General features: G+C 51.6%; 1 protein-coding gene across 1 annotated transcript in view; it reads left to right on the top strand.

Moving 5' to 3' along the window:
• DHRSX (dehydrogenase/reductase X-linked) overlaps nucleotides 1-21025 on the top strand; it is a 139265-nt gene extending 118240 nt beyond the window's left edge. Inside the window, exons 6-7 of the mRNA XM_080794980.1 lie at nucleotides 7417-7624; nucleotides 20565-21025. Coding sequence (XP_080651106.1) covers nucleotides 7417-7624; nucleotides 20565-20768 — 412 coding nt within the window. The 3' untranslated portion in view covers nucleotides 20769-21025. The remainder of the gene's footprint in view (nucleotides 1-7416; nucleotides 7625-20564) is intronic.
• The last annotated feature ends 600 nt before the right edge of the window (nucleotides 21026-21625 follow it).

Genomic DNA, 21625 nt, shown 5'->3' with positions numbered 1-21625 from the left:
TGTTCGCATGAGTGCTGCCCTCACTGTGCACGGTGTAGACACCCTGTTGGAAGGACCCGGATGCGTGGTTGAGCGGAGCTTGCTTTCCAGGAGCGGCTCCGGCACGTGCACTGGGGTGGGCGCCCTCAGCACCCGGGCCTGCAGACGTGTGGAAGGAGGGTGGCCGAGCTGTGCGTCCCTGGGGTGCTTCCCGGTGTCACGTTCTGGCACAGCGAGGGGCCAGCTGTCAGGAGAGCAGGGCTGGGGTCTTCCCGGGGAGTTCCCACCCATCTGGTGGCCAACCTTGGTCCTAGGTGGGTGAGTGGGTTCTGTGCTCGTGGCTGTGGGATCAGGACGAGCCCTCACTGGGATTTCCCCTTGGGGGCAGGAGGCAGGGAATGTATCTGTGGCTCCTGGGGACAGGCGGCTCCGTGAAGAGGGCCTTGGGCAGCGACTGGCCAGGCTCTTGGGTCCTTGGGCAGCCTTGCAGGACCAGCCTGTGCGCAGAGGAAGCAGGTGAAGTGAAGGCATGTGGTTGGGGGGCAGCTGTCCCCCCCGAGGGGCTGCTCCTTCGTGGTGCCCTAAGCGAGCTCAGGGATGGTCTATGTGTGCACCAGCGTGCAAGTATGTGTGTGTGTGAGCCCATGGACACACGTGTGCAGGCGTGTGAGTGCGGCTGTGCCCTCCTCTGCGCTTTGTGCATGAATGAGTGCACGTGTGTGGGAGTGAGTGTAGGTGTGAATGTCCTTGCACTGAGTGTCCACTGAATGGACACTGTCCACTTGAATGTCCAGGCACTGAGCGCCATCGCTTTCTTTGATAAATGTTTATTAAAAGACCCCGAGAGGTGCCTGGCTGGCTCCGTCACTTACACATCCAACTCCTGGTTTCGGCTCAGGTCAGGATTTCGAGGTTGTGGGATCGAGCCCTACATTGGGTTCTGCACTCAGTGGGGGTCTGCTTGTCCCTCTGTCTCTACCCCTGCCCCCTGCTCTCTCACTCTCTCTATAATAAATAAATCTTAAAAAAAAAAATAGAATAAGAGACTGAGATCACTCAGGATGCAGGTTTTTGGAGTGTGGTCCCCAGGCCGGCAGCATCCGCATGCCCTGAAAACTTACTAGAAATGAAGACCCCGAGACCACCCCCCAGACCTGCTCAGCCCAAACTCTGGGGGGGGGGGGGAGCCGGGCAGCCAGACTCTTAAGAAACCCTCCAGGAGAGTCTGATGCACGTTAAAATTTGAGAAGCACTTGGGCTTAAAACACTCTGCTTTCCTGCATGAAAAGACTTGGTCCTCGGCGTCCCCCTGATGTAAACGCTGCCGGTGATTAGCGGTAATTGCCAAGACTGATTTGCTGAAAATCCGTGTTCTTCCAAGGGCGTGAATCACTATATCATAGTAAAGCGTCTCAGAATCCAAGTGGGCTGTTACGCACGGGAGGGTCTGTGTGCCGGAAAAACTCCTCTGCTTGAATACTTCCCCGGGGGGGAAGATTAATTAATTAATTAATTAATTTTCTGATTTTGTGAGAAAATTTCTGTTGAAAATTGTTTGTCATCAGTGGAATTGACTCATGAGGAAACGGATAGCTTTGTCAGAAAATGGTTTTGATTTTGCGGAAGGAGGTAAAAGTATCGTCTAATTTAAAAACACGTATATAAATATTTATTGGTATTTTATATGTCTGTATGAGAGAGACACAGAGAGAGAGAGAGAGAGAGAGAGGTGGGTTGATTTGATTTAAGAAATTGGCTCCCAGATGGGAGGGACCAACCAATCCGAAAACCTGCAGGGTAGACCAGCAGGCTAGAGGGGCAACTAAGCGTTAATGTTCCCATCTTGAGCCAAAACACTGATCATTCAGGAAGAATTTCCAAGCTACAGTCTTGAGGCTAAATTCCTTCTTTGGAGGAGACCTCCAGCTTTCCTGTTTGGCCTTCAGCTGATTAGATGAGGCCCACCCACATTATGGAGCGTGACCTGCTTCACCCCCAATCTACGGGTATCCGTGTTAATCCCGTCTAAGAAAACACCTTCCCAGCAATGTCTAGAGCAGTGTCTGGCCAGCCACTGGGCACCATAGCGTGATGGGCTCTACCCACTATCTGCCCCGCTCCCGGGCTTGTCTGGGTGCTCAGCGTCCTGTTGTGGGCCACCAAGGACCAAAGAGGTCCTCGTGGAGTCTTCTGTGAGCTCCAGCTTTGGTCCTGCCATGAGGGTGACCGCTCTTGGGGACGCCCATTGCACCTCGGCTAAGGACACTTCATGCTCTACTTGTGTGACGAGCTTCACCTCTTAGCCCACATGATGCCCCGGGCCAGGAGGGACGTGGCGCCGTGCTGTCTGCCCTCCTCCACCGCGAAGCAGGCGAGTGGCCCTGTCCTAGTTCCCGTCCTCAGGACGGACGAGGGCGCTCCCAGGTGCAAAGGTGGCAGAACCTCATTGACCAAGGAATGGCTGCTCCAGGGGTCACTAAGAAAGATGCTCCTCCGGGTAAAACTGATGAGTGGGTGTCCGTGCCTCATGGGGCCTCGTCCACAAAGACCCCGCTGGAGGCCGCCGTGCTCCCCACGCGGCCTCCTTCCAGAGGGCAAAGACACCCTCCGCGTGGGTTCCTCTCCCTGCAAAACATCGGCTTCTTGGGGCTCCTGGGTGAGTCAGGCCATGAAGTATCTGCCTTTGCCTCAGGTCATGATCCCAGGATCCCCGCGGAGCACGGAGCCTGTTTCTCCCTCTCGCTTTGCCTGCAGCCGCCCCCCTGCTTGTGCTCGGTCTCTCAGATCAAGTATTAAAAAGCTTCATAGTGGCTCCCGTTCAAGGTAGAAGACTTGCTTTTTCTGTACATGCTTCCCCTCTTTGCACAACGATGGAGCAAATTTACATCCTCGGGAAAGCGTGTGTTTTCGGGCTGCGTCCCGAGCAGCTTTACTTTCGTGCAACCGCTCGTGCTCACTGTATGCGTGTCCTGGGGCGGCTGTGACCAAGGACCGGAGACTGGGTTGCTTCGAACCACAGCGGTTTACTGTCTGCCGGTTCTGGCGGCTGGACGTCCGAGATCCAGGTGGGGCTGGGCTGGTTCCTTCCTGAGCCTCTGGGGGAGAATCTGTTCCGGGCTCCTCTCCGGGGTTCTGGGGATGGCCAGCAAATTTTTCTACGTATGTGCCCCCATCTCTGCGTCCGTCCTCACGGCACCCACTTCCCTCTGTGCACCTGTACGTGATCTTCCCTCCATGCGTGCCCGTCGGTGTCCAAATCCCCCTTTTTGTAAATTCACCCGTCATACACGGTGAGAGCCGCATCGTAAAGCCCTCGCGTGAACTCCGTTGCCTCTAAACCCTCTTTCCATGCAGGGTCGTACTGTGCGATCCTGGAGGCGGGACTCCGACACATCCTCCTTGTGGGGGGCACGGTTCGATGCATAAGGATCCCCGTGCACTGTTCCCAAGGGGACAGGTCCTTGCGCTTCTCCAGAACCGTTTCTTCCAGGCTGACCTCCCTTTGGAGCCAAACCCCTTGAGATGTTGCAGGCATCTGTGTGCATCGTGGGGAAAATAGCGATTTTGGTTTGAGTTTCCCAAACGGTTTTAATCTGGGGGGGAGCTCATCCATCCGTGCATCTGTAAGCACGAATTCCCAGCGTGTTATATGACTGTTTGTGAAACCCTGAAGCTTTTGAGGACTTATGCGGTGTTCTGGGATGCGTGACGGGCCGCTGACGTGCCCTTGATGGTGCCCCCAACAACCACCCCTGACATTTGCACGGGACTGAAATGTGCACGTGGTCGGCAACGTCCTGGGCTGTTTCCGGGGAGACGTGGAGCCCCTTCGTTGCTCACAACGCTTCCTGAGCCCCTCCTGGCTGCTCTGTTTCCAGAGCCCTCTGGAATAGGAGACGTGGAAAACCAGGGATCAGGGCGACGCAGCACGTGTCCGTGGTACCCGGGGAAAGCTCGTGTCTGGAGACGAGGGATCCTTGGTCTGCCAACGGGTGCCGCTCATCCTTGCTCCCGGAGAGACTGCCCGTTACCGGACCCAGCAAGCACCTAGGTTCACGGTGGCCCGCGGACGTTCCCTCATCGCTGGCCACGGGCTTGTGCCTTAATGACCCAGAAGGGAAATAGCGCAGCTGATTAATAGGACGCAGGCATCACACCCACGGCGGTGCTGCCTCCCGCACGTGAATTCACCGCAGGCCAGCGGACACATCAGGACGGCGAACGCTCCCTGCGGGTCTGTATAAAAGGAAGCCGTCCGCGAGGCCAGCGTGGGGGGCACAGACCGGTGACGTACGCACGGAGCGCAGCATCCATCAACATAGTGGATGAAGACCTCGTTCCTTGTCCTAAATAAATTCTCAGCGTCGGCTGGGCCCTCACGACCTCCAGCTGCAGGGAGACAAGGAGGTTGTCGACATCGAGCTGAAAACGTGGGCAAAGACCATGAATGATACGAAATCCAGGGACACGTGTGCCTTATGGAAATAAGAAAAGTCAAGACATTGTGCTTTTCCACGGCTCAAGGTACTGTCTGATCAATCCCGTGGTCCTGTGTGCGATTTCCAGTCTACCGGGGTGGACTTCAGGAAACCCATTGTTTCTGGAACCGCTAACGTAATACAGAAGGTCCGTGGTTCTCTAGGATGGACGGGGAGGTGACAGCGGTTCTACAAAATGTGGACGTTGCGGTGTAGGGCAGCTCTACTGAGGAGAAGGACTGACTGCTGGTGTGGGGGTCGGTCACTAACCCATAGAAAATGGATTGTTGCACATGGTATAGACAGACGTATGCTGCTCTCCCCAGATCTCAGCAAAAGCAGAACTTCCAGGAAAGTCACAGATCTTACTAAACTGACCCTTTAATTTCCATTAAATAGATACTTTTTCACAATTTACCACCTCAGGAAGCCCAGACCCCTTTTCCTTTGTCTCCTCACCCCTGCACTGTGTACCGGGCGTTGTTCAATTGGCTATAAACCCAAGTCCAGTGGTGCCTTTGGGGTTTTTACTTCTTTACTATGAAGACTTCCATACATGTAAAGTGAAAAATAAAATTGGCATGATTTCCCCCTGTAAATCTGTCCGTCCTCAGTTTAATTTGCAGCCCTCGGGTACGGAACACAAAAGTATAGGAGAGGCGTTTTTCTGCCCCTCCGAAAGGCTGCCACATTACTATCTCTAACTTCTGTTTCATGTCGACCTTCGAATTATTCTTGAAGGAATTACACCAAAAAGTGGTTTATTTTTTTGAAAATAAGGATCCATGTTTATGGCTTTGGGTTTTACCTCCTGACACTGCTCACTACAAAAGCAACGAAGTAAACATTCCGTGTAGAACCGAAGCACGCGGCCGTTTCCCGAATTAGTTCGTTTACCGTCCCGCCGTGAGAACCGTTATTTGATTCTGTGTTTCTGCTCCCTCTTAGCTGTTAACGTTCAATCTCTTCATTGTTTTCCGGGCCAAGTGCCTTTGCAGTCCTCGGGGTTTGATTTAGAAAACCTCAGTGGGGGGATCGCGTCCTCCTGTTAATTTGCTCTGATTCCTTCCCGTTTCCGCTGTGGATGTTTCTTTGTCCATAAATCCGCCGGGGGAACCTCTCCTGAAATCACTCCTCCTGCTTGGAATTTTTCCATCCCTCCCGCAGGGAAACATACTGAATTTTTTTCTCCGTTTAGTATTTCTAACGGTCTCTGGTTCTTTCTCCTCCGGGCTACGCTATAAAGCCACAGTCGCAGACCTCATCGTTTACCCTGGAGAAATGGGCGTATGGATGTTTCACGCCCTTTAAGGGCCCAAACCGGGTGATGCTGAGAACGCGGCGTCCGAGACTCCCCGTGCCAGTGGCACATAAGTGGCCCAAAGCCAAGACGAAACTCGGCATTGACTTCCCTGCACTTAATCACTCCTCGTTTCCTGCCGCCTTCTCCTCTCCTCTGCGGGGAGCGGACGGGAGGAATTTGCCAAAAACAAGTCTCTTGATGATAATTGGAGGGTTGTGCCTTCTCTTGCGTTGGGGAGGCAATTTGGGCTCTGAACTGCCCTAGATTTTTCTTGTGATCCCTTCGTCCAAACACAACAGCCGTGTTGGGAATTCTTTGGGGCAACCCTCCTTGAGAAGTTCACCCAGTGACCGCCTTTGCTGACCCGCCGCCCTGCACTGGTCCCTTAAGACGAGGAACCTGGGACACCGGCGGGCGAGCGCGGGAAGAGACAGGAGCTCTCCTCCGTCCCGACAGGAATGCAGAATGGCTCGGTCCCTTGGGAGGACAGCCGGGCCGTTGCTGACGGAAGTGAGCACCCCCTCACCGTGCGGTCCCCAAGTCACGCTCCTTGCCCTCTACCCAGAGGGGCTGCACACACAGCCACCCGGAAACCTGCCCTCGGATGTTTCTAGGAGCGTGATTGCTGGTGGCCGGAACTTGGAGGCCACCGAGCTGTCCTTCAGCAGGTGGATAGATAAAGAGTGAACAAAGACGGGTGCTGGCCAGGGAGGGCTGGACAGGTGGGGCACGGAGGGCTTTTAGGGCCGTGAATCCAGAGGGTATACATGTCCTTATACATATGCCCGAACCCGTAGACTGTGCACCCCCAGGTAAATTCTGATGCAGCCTGTGGTAGGGATGCTGGTCATGGGGGAGGTTGTCGTGTGTGGGGACAGGGAGGGGTGCACGGGGAACCTCTGCCCCTGCCTCTTAATGGTCCTGTGAACCTAAAACGGCTCTAACAACATGCATTGTATTAAAAAATACGACAATCACGTTCCTAGCCCGTCACGAAGCCCCAAGGATCACAACGTCGACACAAGTCTGGAGACACAAGCGTGTGTGTCTGTATAGTGACGATGACACGTAACCACGTGCTTCCCTGTAGAAAAAAATGAGTAAAGTCAGGGTTACCTGCAGGCAGGTGGGGTTTGCCCCAGGCTCTCCGAGCGGGGCTGTCGGCGCGGTTTCCGGCCTCCCGTGAACGGTGCAGGGAGAATCGCCCCATCTTTACCATCGCTGGAGGGAGTGGGGGGCGTTCTGTTCTGTTTCTGCGCGTCGGGTCGCACGTCTGCATGACACCCGGGCGACGAAGCCCCAGGGAGGTCGTACAAACCACACACCCCTCCTGTGCACGGGGAGTGGAAAACGGAAATGAAGCCTCGGGATACCCCAGGGGCAGACAGCGGGTGGGAGGCTGGGGGCACTCCAGGTGAGGGACCTGGACAAGAAGGGACCTCAGCAAGCAGAGACCTGGGCAGGTAAGGGACCCACGCAGATAGGGACTTGGACCCGTAGGGTTCTCGGCAGGTAGGGGCCCAGCTGGTGCAGAACCCGGGGAGGGGAGGGACCTCGGAAGGTAAGGGCCATACAGGTGAGGGACCCTGCAGGTGGGGGACCCGGGCGGTGAGGGATGCACCGGCGTCTTACACGTGTCCCTGGTTGCTTACACAGCCGCAGCTACTCCCCGCACGGCGCCTACGCCCAAAGCAAGCTGGCCCTTGTCCTGTTCACCTACCACCTGCAGAGGCTGCTGGCCGCCCAGGGGAGCCCCGTGACCGCCAACGTGGTCGACCCCGGCGTGGTCAACACCGACCTCTACCGACACGTCTTCTGGGGCACGCGTCTCATCAAGAAGCTGTTCGGCTGGTGGTTCTTCAAGGTAGGCCTCCCGCCGTTGCTTTGCTGTGCCCGCTGCTGAGGTCCCCTGCCCCACGGCCGGCCGGCCACCTCGAGGCCACGTCTGTGCCGTTGGGTCAACACTCAGAAGCATGAGCGACCTGGCGTCCGGGTCGCTGACATCGGAAACCCAGCAGCGCAGCCTCCCCACGTGTGCATCTCAAGCAGTTTTGGTGTTTTTTTCCACGAAGGAGAAAACAGATTTTGCAGAGGACAGGGCTCTGCTTTGCACCGTGACCAGAGAGTCTCGTGCCGTGCACGAGTTTCTGAATCCACGTCTGGTTGATTTCCGATGTACAAAAGCCCATCCAAGTTCTGGTGTCCAAAACCGTGCATGTGCCTCCCACATGACCCAGGGGTTCCACAGGGGGACAGCAGAGGCTTTGCTCCAAGACAGGACACTCCCGTTGTGGGGGCAGCACACAACCAGGTGACACACGGGGCCAAGGCCAGCCAGTAGCATCCCGGAGGGACACCGAGCATCCGTGATGTGCACCTGTCCCCATGCGCACGGCTTGAATTCTGCACAAGGTGGAAACAAGGCACCCCACCAGGGTAGGCACTTCTAAAAATCTCATATCCCCCACCCTTTTTTCCTGGTATTTTGATATTTTGTTCTCGGATACGTGGTCCCATTTAAATTTCCGGGTTTTTTAAAAATGATCCGTGAGTGGACAGGAATCCTGGTTCTTGGAACAACTCCTTGTGGGTTTGCTGCCGTCCTGTTTCGGTGGGTGTTGCTGGCCCAGCCGTGGGGCTCGGGCACATCCTCTCCGGCTTCCAGGGTCTTGGCGGGTGGACGGTGTTCGTTTCCTCCCCGCGACGGGGTTGCAGACGAGCTCCAGGGCCGTGGAGGGCAAGGCACGTGCCTTCAGTGACGGTCATGGCTGTGAATTCCCCACCTCTGGGCTCTCCATGCACCAGCGTTTCGGGGCCAGCACCGGAACCCAGATTCTGGCCCATGGGAATGATCGTGGGCACTGGGGAGCCAGCCTCTGGCCGCTGCTGAGAGTAATTACCTCCTGTATGACCCCGGGATCCCTTCTCTGCGTCACAGCTCCCCTCTCCAGCTCTCCTTAAAAATCCAAATCTTCTTTATCCTCATGACTTTTTGAATGAACTCTTTGTTCACGTCCTTTTTCCCACTCTTCCCGCCGTGGAGAGCTGCTGCCTCAGGAAAAAACGAAAAACAACAAAAACAGAAAACGTCCGATATCATTATGGATCATGAACCCCGTATCTCATGTTGCCCATCTCCCCGACCCCAACTTTGTTGCTACTCGCGGTCCTCGATGGGGCACTTTAAGCCGACATCGAGTCCAAGGCGTTAAAAACTGGTCGTCCGTTGTCTCCGGAGGTACAGGTGGGTTTTGTCGTGCTGTTGAGCCTTCCCGGGTTTCCGGGCGGTGTTTGCAGGGACCGATGTCCGAAGGCCCAGCCTTCTCCGCTGATCCTGGAGGGGACAGACGCTCCTTTTCTAAATGCCCACGTGTTCCCGTCTGTTCTGAAGTCACCCGTGTGCTCGGGCAGTGCCCCCCGCCCCTCACCGTGGCTTCGTGTTCTTACCTTCTTCCTTCTCTCTTAGCCCTGCTTGTTTTCCCGGGTCAGCTTCTCGATGCTCTACAAGTTGAAGAACACGCAGTCGATGATGGGAGCACATCTGTGTCTTCACCCTGTTTCTCTGTTCCTACGTTGACGGTGCTGGCAGCTTTTTCCAGTAGAAAACAACGGAGAGAAATAGGATAGGATAGAGGGCAATGGGGTCGAGGAGAAGAGGATAGAATGAGACACGATGGGATGGGATGGGACGGGACAGGACAGGACAGGAAGTAATAAGATACAGTAGCATAGGACGGGATAAGAGAGAATGAGAGCAAAATAGGGTAGGTTGGGACAGAATAGATACAATAGAACAAGAAACAGTAACATAGGATAGCAGGGATAGGATAGGACCGGACAGAACGGGATGCGGTAGGATAAGACAGAATAAGAAAGAATAGAATAGAATAATGGTGGGATGGGATAGGATAGGATAGGATAGAACAGGATAGGGTATAATAGCATAGAGAGAATAAAATAATACAGGATAGGATAGGACAGGACAGAACAGGATGGGGGATGATAAGATAGAATGAGAAAGAATAGAATAGAATAATGATGGGATGGGATAGGATAGCATAGCATAGACAGAATAAAATAATAGAGGATAGGATATGATAGCATAGGACAGAACAGAACGGGATGCGGGATGCGGTAGGATAAGATAGAATAACAAAGAATAGAATAGGATAATGATGGGAAAAGATAGGATAGGATTGGATGAGGCAGAATAGAATAAAATAGGACAGGATAGGCTAGAACAGAATAGGATACAATAACAAAATACAATAGGAAAGGAGACGATAACCATCAGAACAAAACCGGCAGGGATTTCTAACTTAATTTGGGTGGGGACCTTGAGATTTCACACAGTGATATTTTTTGTCTGAGAATCTTTTGTCTTTCCTTTCACTTGTGTCTTTCCCGATGCTGGCGATTTTGTGACTTGAGATAAAAACACCTGTTTGGTCTTTGTCCCGTTTCCATCCTAAAATCCTGGGAATTTCCGGTGAGGACCGCAATCAAGGTGCCTTTTGTTATGTGAACGAGGGGACTTTTGGAAAGTCCCGGAGCCTGGGGCTGGTGGCCAGGGGAGCCAACTGCGTGTTTAGAAGCTCGGAAGTTTCCGCCCCACCTCCTGACCTGCGGGGAGAGGTGAGGGGCTGGAGGTTGAATCAGTCCCCAGTGACAGATGATTTAATCAATCGCACCTCTGCAATAAAGCCTCCCTCTCTAGAAAATGGAAAGGACGGGGTTCAAAGAGCTTCTGGGTTGGTGAACACATGTAGGTTTGGGGAGCAAGGTGCCCCTGGCGAGGCCATGGAAAGTGCACGGCCTTCCCCACACCTGGCCCCACGCACACTTTTTCTGGCTGTTCCTGAATTACAACCCTTTATAGTAAACCCTGATCTAGTGAGTGACGTGTTTCCTTGGGCTCTGTGAGTCGCTGTAGCAGTTTAATAGAACCCAAGGAGAAGGTCCCAGGAACCTCCGATCTGTAGCTGGTGGGTCAGAACCATGGGTGACAACCTGGATTTGTAACTGGCATGTGACCTAGGGGGTGAAGGGCAGTCTTGTAGGGCTGAGCCTGGGGAGATCTGACACTATGGCCAAGTATATAGGTCAGAACTGGGTTGGATTATAGGGGACTCTGATGGTATCTGGGAATTGCTTGGTGGTGTGTTGGGGATGGTCACCCCGCATCTTGGAATTGGTGACCAGAATCCAAATGCTTTTCAGGGCTGTCTTGTTATAAATTCTCAGTAAATACCCATACCTTTCCTATTGCATTTATTCCTAATGGTTGTACCAAGTTTTGATGTTTGTTTCTGGGGCAAATCGGTTTTATTAAAAATACTGCAAACTGTGAATGCAGCAAAATTCATGAAACACTTAGAAGTCGGTGATAAGTGAGTGCACACGTTGTCACACCACGTGGATGTGCCCACGCTTTCCCCCGAATGCACCTGCAAGAACTAACGCCTAGCCCACCCGTAGAATCAACGGTTTTCTTGTTTCTCGGTATAAATGTCTCACGCATGTGTGTCTCTGAAATTTAAATTTTCATTCTTTCATCCTTGGGTAAGTAGAATAAGATCTGTGACCTGCTTTTTTTGTTGTTGTTGTTTAGTAGTTAGTTACCTGGGGGCAGCTGTAAAAAATGACCACAAACCAAAAGACTGAAACCACAGAGATTCCTCTTTGCCCAGGTGGGGAGACCAGATGTCTGAGATCCAGGCGGGGCAGGACCCCTGAGATGCAGGCGGGGCAGGGCCATGCTACCTCCTGAGGTTCTAGGGCAGGGCCCTTCCTTCGCTTCCAGCTTCTGGGTCTCCGGGCGTCCCTGGGCTTGTGGCCGCGTCCCTCCCATCTCTGCCTCCGTCTTCACGTGGCTTCTCCTCTGCCTCTGTGTCCTCTTCTGTGTCTTACAAGGACACCCGTCATTAGATTCAGGACCATAGATAGACCATAGATAGATCATAGCAAGCTCTGGCATGAGAAGGTTCTAGAAGATTAGAAGGTTCTGGAAGGTTCTCTTGTCCACGTTTTCTGGAGCATTCCAGTGGGCTTTCAAGGACAGTCTTATCAAAACCTGCTCCAAATACTGAACATACGTCAGGTCTTACATCCGTCTTGACTCTATCACGGATGTTCTGCTTTTAAGAGATCTTCAGTCTAATTTAATTAATCTAATTTTGAAGCCATATTGATTGTTTAATGTGCAAATATCGTATCCCCTCTTCTTTCTAGTATGTATGTTTCTCTTGAAAATGTTCTTACACAAGATATAGTCAGTTCAATAATATATGGTGTAGGTGACTCATATCTTACTTTCCACTTTGAGGGTGAAACACGTAATGTCTGTCTCTTATATTTATTAGGATTTGCACATTTTACTTTTTTATGTCCTGTGTTGAGCATCACTGCCACTTTACTCTTCCTTTGAATGAGGTATGAATATTTAATCTTACCGAAACAAAACGGTTTGCTACATAGGCAAACTACGGCCCACGGGCTGGCCGTATGGTTTTGTCAATAAAGTTTTATTGACACACGTGCTCGTTCATTTACGTGTTGTCCCTGGGATAAAGGCAGAGCCGAGTAGTTACGACCGACGCCAGATGGCCCACCAAGTGGGAAGTAGTTCCTGTCTGGTCCTTTACAAAAAACGTTTGCCGATTCCGGTCTAGAGAGAAGATTATGTTTTTCTTTGCTTTAACTTCTTTATTTGGATAATGTGGATCAGTACGTTTCTTTAGAAAGAACGGCCCCCAGTTTCTAGAGCGATTCTCACTTATTCCCCAGTAGACTAGCCCTCTGGTTCTCCGGGCACTTCATTGATGACTTCTCTCTTGGCGTTTACTCCAGCAGTATAGATCTCCTTCTGTGCTATCTTTGTCAAGTTGGAATCCTAAAGTTTTGATGATATGTTAAAAAAAAAAAAAAAAAGCCAAAGAATGAGACAATGGAGAAGCCCATTTCCCCCCATATTTTTCTCTCTTAGGCTTCGGCCTAATGGAATGATCATGACAAGTCTGTGCGTTTGAAGACTGGAAATACTAGCCTTTGCAACCTCTCTGGGTTGGGGAATTTTCAGAAGGATAGTTCCAATTCAGCTTTCAAATTTTTCTTTAATACGTATTGTTTTCTTGGGGACTCGTCCCTCGTCCAAGTCAGTGTTGACGGCCCCATCCCTTTGATAACTGTCTGTTTCTTCAAGTCTGGGAATTAATGAGGCCAGTTACCGAACCTCTCCTCGGGGTCTGCCTTCCTTGCCTGCTGGGGGTTCCATCCGAGCACCTCTCATGAAGTCAGCTGTGCCCCTGAGCTCCCTTTAGGGCCTAATCCCCTTCCTTCCCTTTCAGTTTGCCTTCCTACAAATGCATGATTTGGTGTCTCCCTCCCCAAGCAGTTTGTAAAGGCGAGAGGTTTGGTGTGTCCACAAATGACGACCCTTCTGTATGCCTGGGCTCTGTCGGGCTCTGTGCGAGCGTCACTGAAGCTTTTCAGAGGGCGCGAGACCTAGTGAAGCCAGTGCTGATGCAGAATTCCTGCATCTCTCAGGTCTTGGGGCCGTTGCATTGGGATATCATCCCTATCTGCCTGCCTTACTGCCTCAGAATCCACGAGTACCATGAAAAAGCATGATTCTCGGTGCTGGGTACGTCGGGACCCTTGTGAGGAATTCACCTCAAACGATGCCAGGCCTCTTTGAAGTCACTTTCTACACCAGCCTCCAATTAAAAAGGATCGAATTGACAGTGTTGAATGTGCCCACGTCCCAACAACCTATATGACTTAATGATGGTTGGTTCTCTCTTTATTATGCGTTGGGGTCAACCCAGTCGTGGGGTCATTGATTGCTTTTTGATGGATGTGTCGGGTGGGTGGCACGTTTAATTAATCAACGCAAGGACACACGTCCAGCGATGCTTCTCCCCACCTCTGCGTCATCAGCTTCTCCCCATCATCCCTCAGCATTCAAGCACGCTGAATTAACAACCTTCAGTTGACCTTCTATCATGCCGTAGGAACCTACCACCACTACTCTTCCATCCTGGGATGTAGGAGATCCCCAGTGATCCCGGGGAGCCCGGTGTCATCACAGGGGCCCTCATAACAGAGAGGATGGAGGGTTTGAGTTGGAGAAGGAGAGGGGACAAGGAGACAGACTCACCTAGAGGATCCAGCAGGAATACAGCCCCAGCCGATTCCCCCACTGAGATTCATTTTAGACGTCTGAGCTTGTAGAATGTTAAGATGATAAATCTGTGCTGTTTTAAGCCACCGAGTTTGTGATCCTTCCCCAAGAATACCCACAGGAAACTTAAGTCCTCCTTCCTTGGATCTCAGCTGTCAAGACCGTCGGTCCCTTGTGTCTTTGCCCAGTGTGTTGGCTTCAACTCCTTCCCTGTCACGCAGGTGGGATAACAGCCACCTCCCAGGTATATCATGAAGATTACATCAGATCGGGTGGGCTCCCACAGGAGGCTTGGAAGAGGGAGTCAGTGCATGATGCTCATTCAGGTTGAAGACGTGTCACGCACCCCTCCAGGTGTAGAGTGATCAAGACGGATCACTGAGGCGTCAGGGTGGGCATGTCCCATAGTTGTACCCAGGACTCTGGGAACTCAACTCATTACCACTCATTTTGACTTTGAGCATTTTGCATGAGTGACAAAAGGACAAATAGGGTGGCAGTAGTCTGCCCTAGTGCTGGGGGCAGGAGGAGAAGGCTTTGCTGGGGATGGAGCCTTTGAAGGAGGATTGAATGCTAAGCCAGGGTCCATGAGCAATGCTGGAACTATACGTGATGCAGAAAGTAGTTCAAGATGGTGGGTGGTCAGATGGACACCACCTCTTTCTTAGCTGTGCCCCCCAGCTGAACCCAAGACTGGGAAATGATCTGAGCTGCCCATGTCTCAATTCTCCCAAGAGCAGCTGTTCCCAGCCCTACTGCGGGTGTCCAAAGAGAAAAGCTCATCATGTGTTAGAAGCAATGGCCACCTTAGGAGGTTAGGGCTGGGTGCCCGTTGAGAAATGTCAGTGAGAAGGTAATAGGATCAGACCCATGCAGCCTACAAAGCATCCGATGGACTGCAGGACACGGGGGCACCTGGGGTCTGTTTATAGACCACTCCAGGGGTGGAGGTGGTACTCCAGTCACGGAGACGGAGAGAAATCATCCCGAACACTCGTCCAGAGATAAAATGAAGACATCTTGACTGGTTGGCTCTGGGAGACTCAAGGATAATTCTGGGGTTTCTCACTCAGGAAAATGAGGGTAATGGTGGTGCCTCTCCAAGAGATGGGGTGATGGGAAATGCCCAGGAGGGGATTTAGGAATGCTTGACCGTGACGTGGGTGAAGTAGGGTGTCTACTTTTAGATGCCAACTGGGCTGCCATGAATGTGTCTGTGGCTCAGAGGATACCGAGGTCAGGTTTTCACGTCAAAGATGAAGACAGGGAAGGAGATGAGAAAGGAAGCCGTAGGCATGGGGAATGGACCTATAAGGAGGCAGATTAAGGACCGAGATGGAGAGGGTTGGGGTCTCTGGGAGAACCGAAATCTGGCCACCCCTTCCTTCTCCTTCTTATCCTCCGCGATGCCCCTCGATTTGGTAATTTGTTAATTCTGGATAATAATATCTCATAAGATTGTTGTGAAAATTGCTAACATAATATATGTGCAAGCATTTCCGATACTGTAAAGCCCTGTGTAATTAGGTAATTATAAGGCATTCATGTTTCCCTCCAACCCGACATTGCTTGCAGCTCTATTTAGCATGCTTTAAATTCCATCCTCTTTCTACCAAGTGTGCTGCTTCTGCTTCTTTTTTTTTTTTTTCACCCGCTCGTGCCCAAACGTCAACCCACAGCCCCTGCCCGTTGTCAACTCCGAGGTGGTAGGGATTATTTCCAAAATTGCCTTTCTTGGCCCCGAGAGCCCACAAAACATTGGGGAGCATTTAATAAACATCTGTTGTGGTGAATCGAATTGAAACTGGGTGCATCGCTGCCAGCTCCAGCCACGGCTTCATGCAGAGCCGACCTTTAACTATAAACACACGGAGCCCTCTTCCCTGGTCTCCCGTTGGGCATCTGGTTCTTTGGTGATCCTCCTGCCTCTGATAAAAGCAACACGTCCACTCTTGGGTTTGCTTTCACTTTCTACAAGTCTTTAAGGATGATCTTTTTTTCATTGTTTTGTTTCGTTTCATTTTTTACAAGCTGTAGATAAAATGGGATATGTTATTTATGCCAGGGGAATGATTGTTTCGAGGATCTTCTTATCTATGCAGAAGCCGACTAATTTCTGTCCCCCCCGGCACCCAAGAAACACACTTCATCCTCCTGGGAATGAGCTTGAATACGGCTCTTCTCAACTCCAACGACACAGGGGCAGATACCATATTTTGCTGGGGAGTTCGACAGATCTGCAGATGTACCATTTGGTTGAGATCATCTGCCCTTGGTTTTCCTTGAGGCCAGAGAGAGAGAACAGAGCTGATTCGGGTCTTTCTGCATATCTGCCTTAATTAGGTACTTTCCAGTTTACTGCCATGATGCTCATCATCATAAACCTGAATTCCCAGACATTTTAAACACAGCTGAGTACCTGGATGCCAGGTACGTTCCTAGAGGAGACAATCCCTACAGACGAATGAAACAAAGCGAAACAAAAAGAAACAGTGAATAAGTTGTGGAATTCCATGCTCAGCTTAGAAAATTCCAGGAGAGGAGCATGGTCATAGAAACCAGCACAAAATGTCCATTTTCTTGTTGAAGAGCAGCGTTGAGTTTCATCAGCTATGTTCCTATTGATAGTCCTGGGCAAATTAAGCAAGAGGTTCTGCCTCATTGACCTGTTCCGGTTGGCGATCATTAGCGTGTTGGAGTTTCATGAGCCCGGAGCTCTCAGCAGGTCGTGGGCTGTGCTGACGTGAAGTTCCATCACCAAATGACCCAAACAGTGATCCCCGGAAAGAAGAAAGGATTAGTAACTCTCTTCGCTGGGAGTGAGCAACCCCAAGCTTGAGGTTATTAGTCATGAGATATCATCTCTGTGTTCACCATGCAAGGACAGACTGGAGAGGTCGTAGGAGAGGAACGAAGCCTTTTGATCTTGCCTTTTGCCAACATGGCGCCCCTACATGAAGCCCCGAGTTAACGAGGGAGCACCACAGTGAAAACGATCTTCGAGAGCAGCGGGGCTTTGTGCTGGTCCCATTCGCAGTCAACTCACGTGGTTTTCCTTGTCGGTGTGTATGGGTGGTGGCTTCCTGGGGACATCCAGCCAATGAGCTGGTGCCCAGCCAAGGGCGGATCGCTGCACCATGAGCCACAGGTACAAGACGTCAGGTAAGAAGAACACAAAGCAAATAGAAACAAAGGAAAAGTGAGCGAAGAGAGAAGGAATAGAAAAAGCCAGCGCATGGTGCACGTGTTTCTCATGCTCCCACTGAAGGTGACTTCACCTCCACTATGACTGTGGTGTGCAGGTTTCTAGCTCAAAGAGATTCAGGAGAAGACAAGCAGTTGTTGCTTCTTTGTGGGTTTTTTTTCATAACCTAGAACACAGTGTCATTCAAATACAGATCTTGGTGTTGGGACACATATTCCTCAGCTCGGGCGGCGTTAACAGAGTCCCACAGACTGGGGAGGTTTGGAAACAGGTACTTGTTACTCACAGGTTGGAGGCTGCCTGTGTCCTCATGTGATGGAGAGAGGGAGAGCTCTCTGCTGGACACGCATGGCCGTCTGCCTGTGTCCTCACATGATGGACAAAGGGAGAGCTCTGGGGTCTCCAACTCTTCTTATAATGACACCAGTCCCATTGTTGGAGCTCCCAAGAGACTGTCAGGGTCTTTGCTGGTCTTAGGTCTACCTTGAGGAATCTGAGCATGTCCCTTCCATGAGTCTGAATGCAGGAGACGAGTAGAGTCATAAGCACCTGTTCCCTGGGAAAGGTGTGCACACACAGCCCGTTCCTGGGATGAGCACACAGCTGCCGGAGCCACCTGTCACGGCCGCCCTCCATAGGCTAACATTCCCCGTTGGAGAGGAGAAATCATCTGGACGTTGAAATTAGTCTGCCCGGGCTGTCGAGACAATGTACCACAGATGGGGTGGTTTCAACCACAGACATTCATTGTCTTTCGGACCCGGAAGCTGGGTGTCTGAGGTTCAGACGGGGCCAAGGCTGGTTCCTCCTGAGGCCTCTCTCCTTGGCGTGTAGACCTTGTGTTGTCCCTGTGTCCCTACATGGTCGTCCTTCTGTGCGTGTCTGTGTCCTCATCTCTTCTTATAAGGACCCAAACCCTTTTGGATCAGGGTCCACACTAACAACCTCATTTGACCTTAATCCCCTCTTTAAAGACCCCCACTTCCAAATAAAGCCCCATTCTGAGGTCCTGGGGGGTGAGGACTTCAACATATGCATTTGCAGGGACGTGGTCCAGCGCATTTCAGGCATTCTGGTTGATGTCCGGTTCAGCAGATGTCTGCTGCCCAGACAGAGGCAGGAGCTGTGCCCCGTGGACGTTCTCCCCTCTGCAGGACCAGCTCTGGTGGCTCTCTCCCTGCATGAGACATGTCCTGTTGTAAGAGCTCACTGGGACTCAGTAGTCTCCCCAAATCCACTCTCCCGCCTGCATTTCCCAGCCTCTGGACTCATTTCTTGGAGAAATCAGCACATGGTATGGGTGAGGATGTTGACTGGGGAGCTGGTGGCCCTGGGTTCAAATCCTAGCTCCTCCATCCGCCCGCTGTGTGCTGTGGGGGAAAGACTAGTCTTCTCTGAGCCTCAGGTCCTCATCTGTAAAATGGGTGTTAGTGCTTGGTACAGTGCCCAGCACACAGTACGGTCACCCCGATCATGGTTATTGTTGATCATTTGCAGTTGGGTCTCTACTGGCCAGAACTTTCACTCCTAAGTTGTCCTGCGTTTCTCCCTGACAATTTTGTGGGAAAACTTTTTCTGTAATTGTCGCTTTCCAGGAGAGGAAATAGGCTTAGGAGGGAGGATGATTCAGCGATGATCTCGCAGTTCACAAGTGGTGACATTGAAATTTAAATCCGGGTCCTGAGAAACTTGTGTGTCTCCTCCCGCTCCAGACGACACAGATAAATCCCCAGAGGTCGAAGTTGTGTGTGTGCAAATGTGTGTGACTGTGTGTGTGCATGTGGGTGAGTGCGAGCACATGTGCATGCACGTGGACATGACCATGTGTCCGTGTACGTGTTTATACAAACACGTGCATCTCAACATTTATCATGACCCGCTCCCTTTTACACAGGCAGGACCAATAATTGCTCTGATGGGTAATGATTAGGATGTGATATGCAACGTAATGAGAAATAAATGAATAAAACCATCTATTTCGTGAGCTGTCAAAACATTTAGGAATTAAAGAATACAAATGAAATCTCATTTCCGTCTTCATTATAAGCCCAAGGCTTTGAAATGTTCTACAAACGATCCGCAGTTGCTTTTCCAAGCCCAGCATCTATCATGTATTTAAGCCCGTGATAGTTGGGTAAGTGGATGTGATTAATTCTCCACGAGACGCATTATAGCCAAGAAACAGCTCCTTTTTTCGGCCCCCTTGGATGTCAGCAGAGCTGGGTGCTCAGGGCCAGTGTGGGGGACTGTGAGGACGTCTACGTGTAAACGTGGGTGCGGGCACGTCAGTGCGTGTGTCGACCCATAAGCTCATGTGTGCATGGCGCCATGCAGCTGAAAATCCAGGTATCCCTTCTGACTTGCCGAAGCTTCTCTGCTAATAGCTGACTACGGCCCAGAAGCCTTAGCGATGCCATAAACTGCAGATTCACCCGTATTTTGTACGTTGCATGAGTTATACACCGGAATCTCGCAGTCGAAGCTAGGGAAAGAAAACGTGGTTAAGAAAATCCTAAGGAAGAGAAGAGCCATTTACGGGACTGTGGTACGTTTACTAAAAAAAAACCGCATCTGAGTGGACCCGTGCAGTTCGAACCTGGGTTGGTCAGGGGCCAGCTGTATAGACTTACAGAGTCTCGTAAGAAGCTCCGGGTTGGATGGGGCGGATTGAGCCAATTTCCACAAATTGGTTAAACAACACAAGCTCCTGAAAAAGTCTTTATCTAGACAGTAAGAACCAAGGGGGAATCTCTGTTGGCTTCCAGATCTGGAATCGTAGCCGCCGATGGAGGTGCCTTGGTTCCTCCCATTTCCAGTCTCTTGAGCTCCTCCTGGTTCTCTGACACCCACTGACCACGCCAACCCTTGACCACACCAACCCACCGACCGTGCCGACTCCCACCCCAGAATACAGGGTGTGTCATCTTCCCACATTGCCGCCTTCCGCCAGAGCCAGATCTCCAAACCTCACGTGTCCTCTGCATTTTAAGCTTCTACCTGGACTTTGCTTTCCCCGTGAGCAGTGACCATAGCCCAGGAACGCTTCCGTCCCCGCGGGAAGCTCACGGAAAGAACCGTTCTCCAAGGTTTCACGTTTCACCCGCTTGCCAGCTAGTGTTGCTTGAACACAGAGGCTCAGCGTTCATCCGCTTTGACCACAGAATATGCATTCTGGGTTCACCAGGAGCTGCAAAACTGGACTGTCCATGTCACGGATTTTAATATGCATTTTTGCCTGTGGAAATGGTTTCACCCATCAGCTCGGCTAGGTTGAACACGTGGCTTTCCGCTTGAGTATCCCGACCCAGGCGATGAGCGTGCTGTGTCTTACCCAACTGCATCTGTGGGGGTCCTGAGAACCCCATGCACTCTGCCCTGAAGGCTAACGTGTCCTGGCCTCCTTCCTTCTCCCCACAGACCCCAGATGAAGGAGCCTGGACATCTGTCTACGCGGCAGTCACCCCAGACCTGGAAGGAATTGGCGGCCGCTACCTTTACAACGAGAAAGAGACCAAGTCTCTCACGGTCACATACGACCTAGATCTTCAAAGAGAACTGTGGGCCAGGAGTTGCCAGATGACCGGCATCGCTGACGTGACCCAGGACACCTTCTCGGGGTAGCTGCCACGTCGGGGAAGACCTTGCCTTCAGTCCAGCAGAAACAGGTCTGTGACAGATCCCCATGTCTGCATTCTTCATAGCTGCCTGCCTTCAGGGCTGTGTCCCCAGAGGTCTCCTGTCTGCTCTCCTGCCTTTGCAGGAAGTCAAGGACCAAAAGGAACATTGAATGTAATTCCCAAGGAGGTGGTCCCAAGCTATAAATCATGTGCCAAATTTCTACAAGTGCCATAAACAATTAAATGCTGCCTAATCCCACTGTGCAGTCTTCCTTGTTTCGTGCAGGGCAGGGGCCAGATTTGGGAGACACATTCCGGGTAAGGTAGGCACTTTCAAGGGAGCAGAACCACTAGGGCTGTAGAGGGCTTGGGGTCCCCTGTGTCCTTTGTTCTTCCACTCACCCATTATTCCAGACTCCCAGCTTTGACTTATGGGTCCGTGAAACAGAGACATGAGCCTTCCCCAGTCTGTTGGGTTAAGGCTCGGGTAACAACCCATATTCTACTCCATGCTTTGAGAGTAACCTGGTCCCAGGTAGCACCTGTAGCCTTAGAGCTGCTGTCATGATCTCAAGTCCATGAGTCATGTGAATCTAACCAGACATGTTAGGGATTCTCTATAACAGGTGGGAGCAAAGGGTCCTAGACAACATTCGGTATATGGTTCTCTAGGACAGGATGAAAGGGATCTGGATGGCCCTCACCATGGGGCTCTGTAGGATGGGAATAAGGAGGGGGTTCTGATCAGCACTCACCATAGGTTTCTATAGGGCAGGGATGAGGAGGGGAGTGGACAGCACTCCCCATGGAGTTCTGTAGGGCAGACACAAGACAGGGATCTAGGTGGCACTCCCCATGGGG

This window comes from Martes martes (genome assembly GCF_963455335.1).
Source record: "Martes martes genome assembly, chromosome: X".
NCBI lineage: Eukaryota > Metazoa > Chordata > Mammalia > Carnivora > Mustelidae > Martes > Martes martes.
Note: the sequence above shows the minus strand (reverse complement) of the source record. Positions and strands in the feature narration are given on the sequence as shown.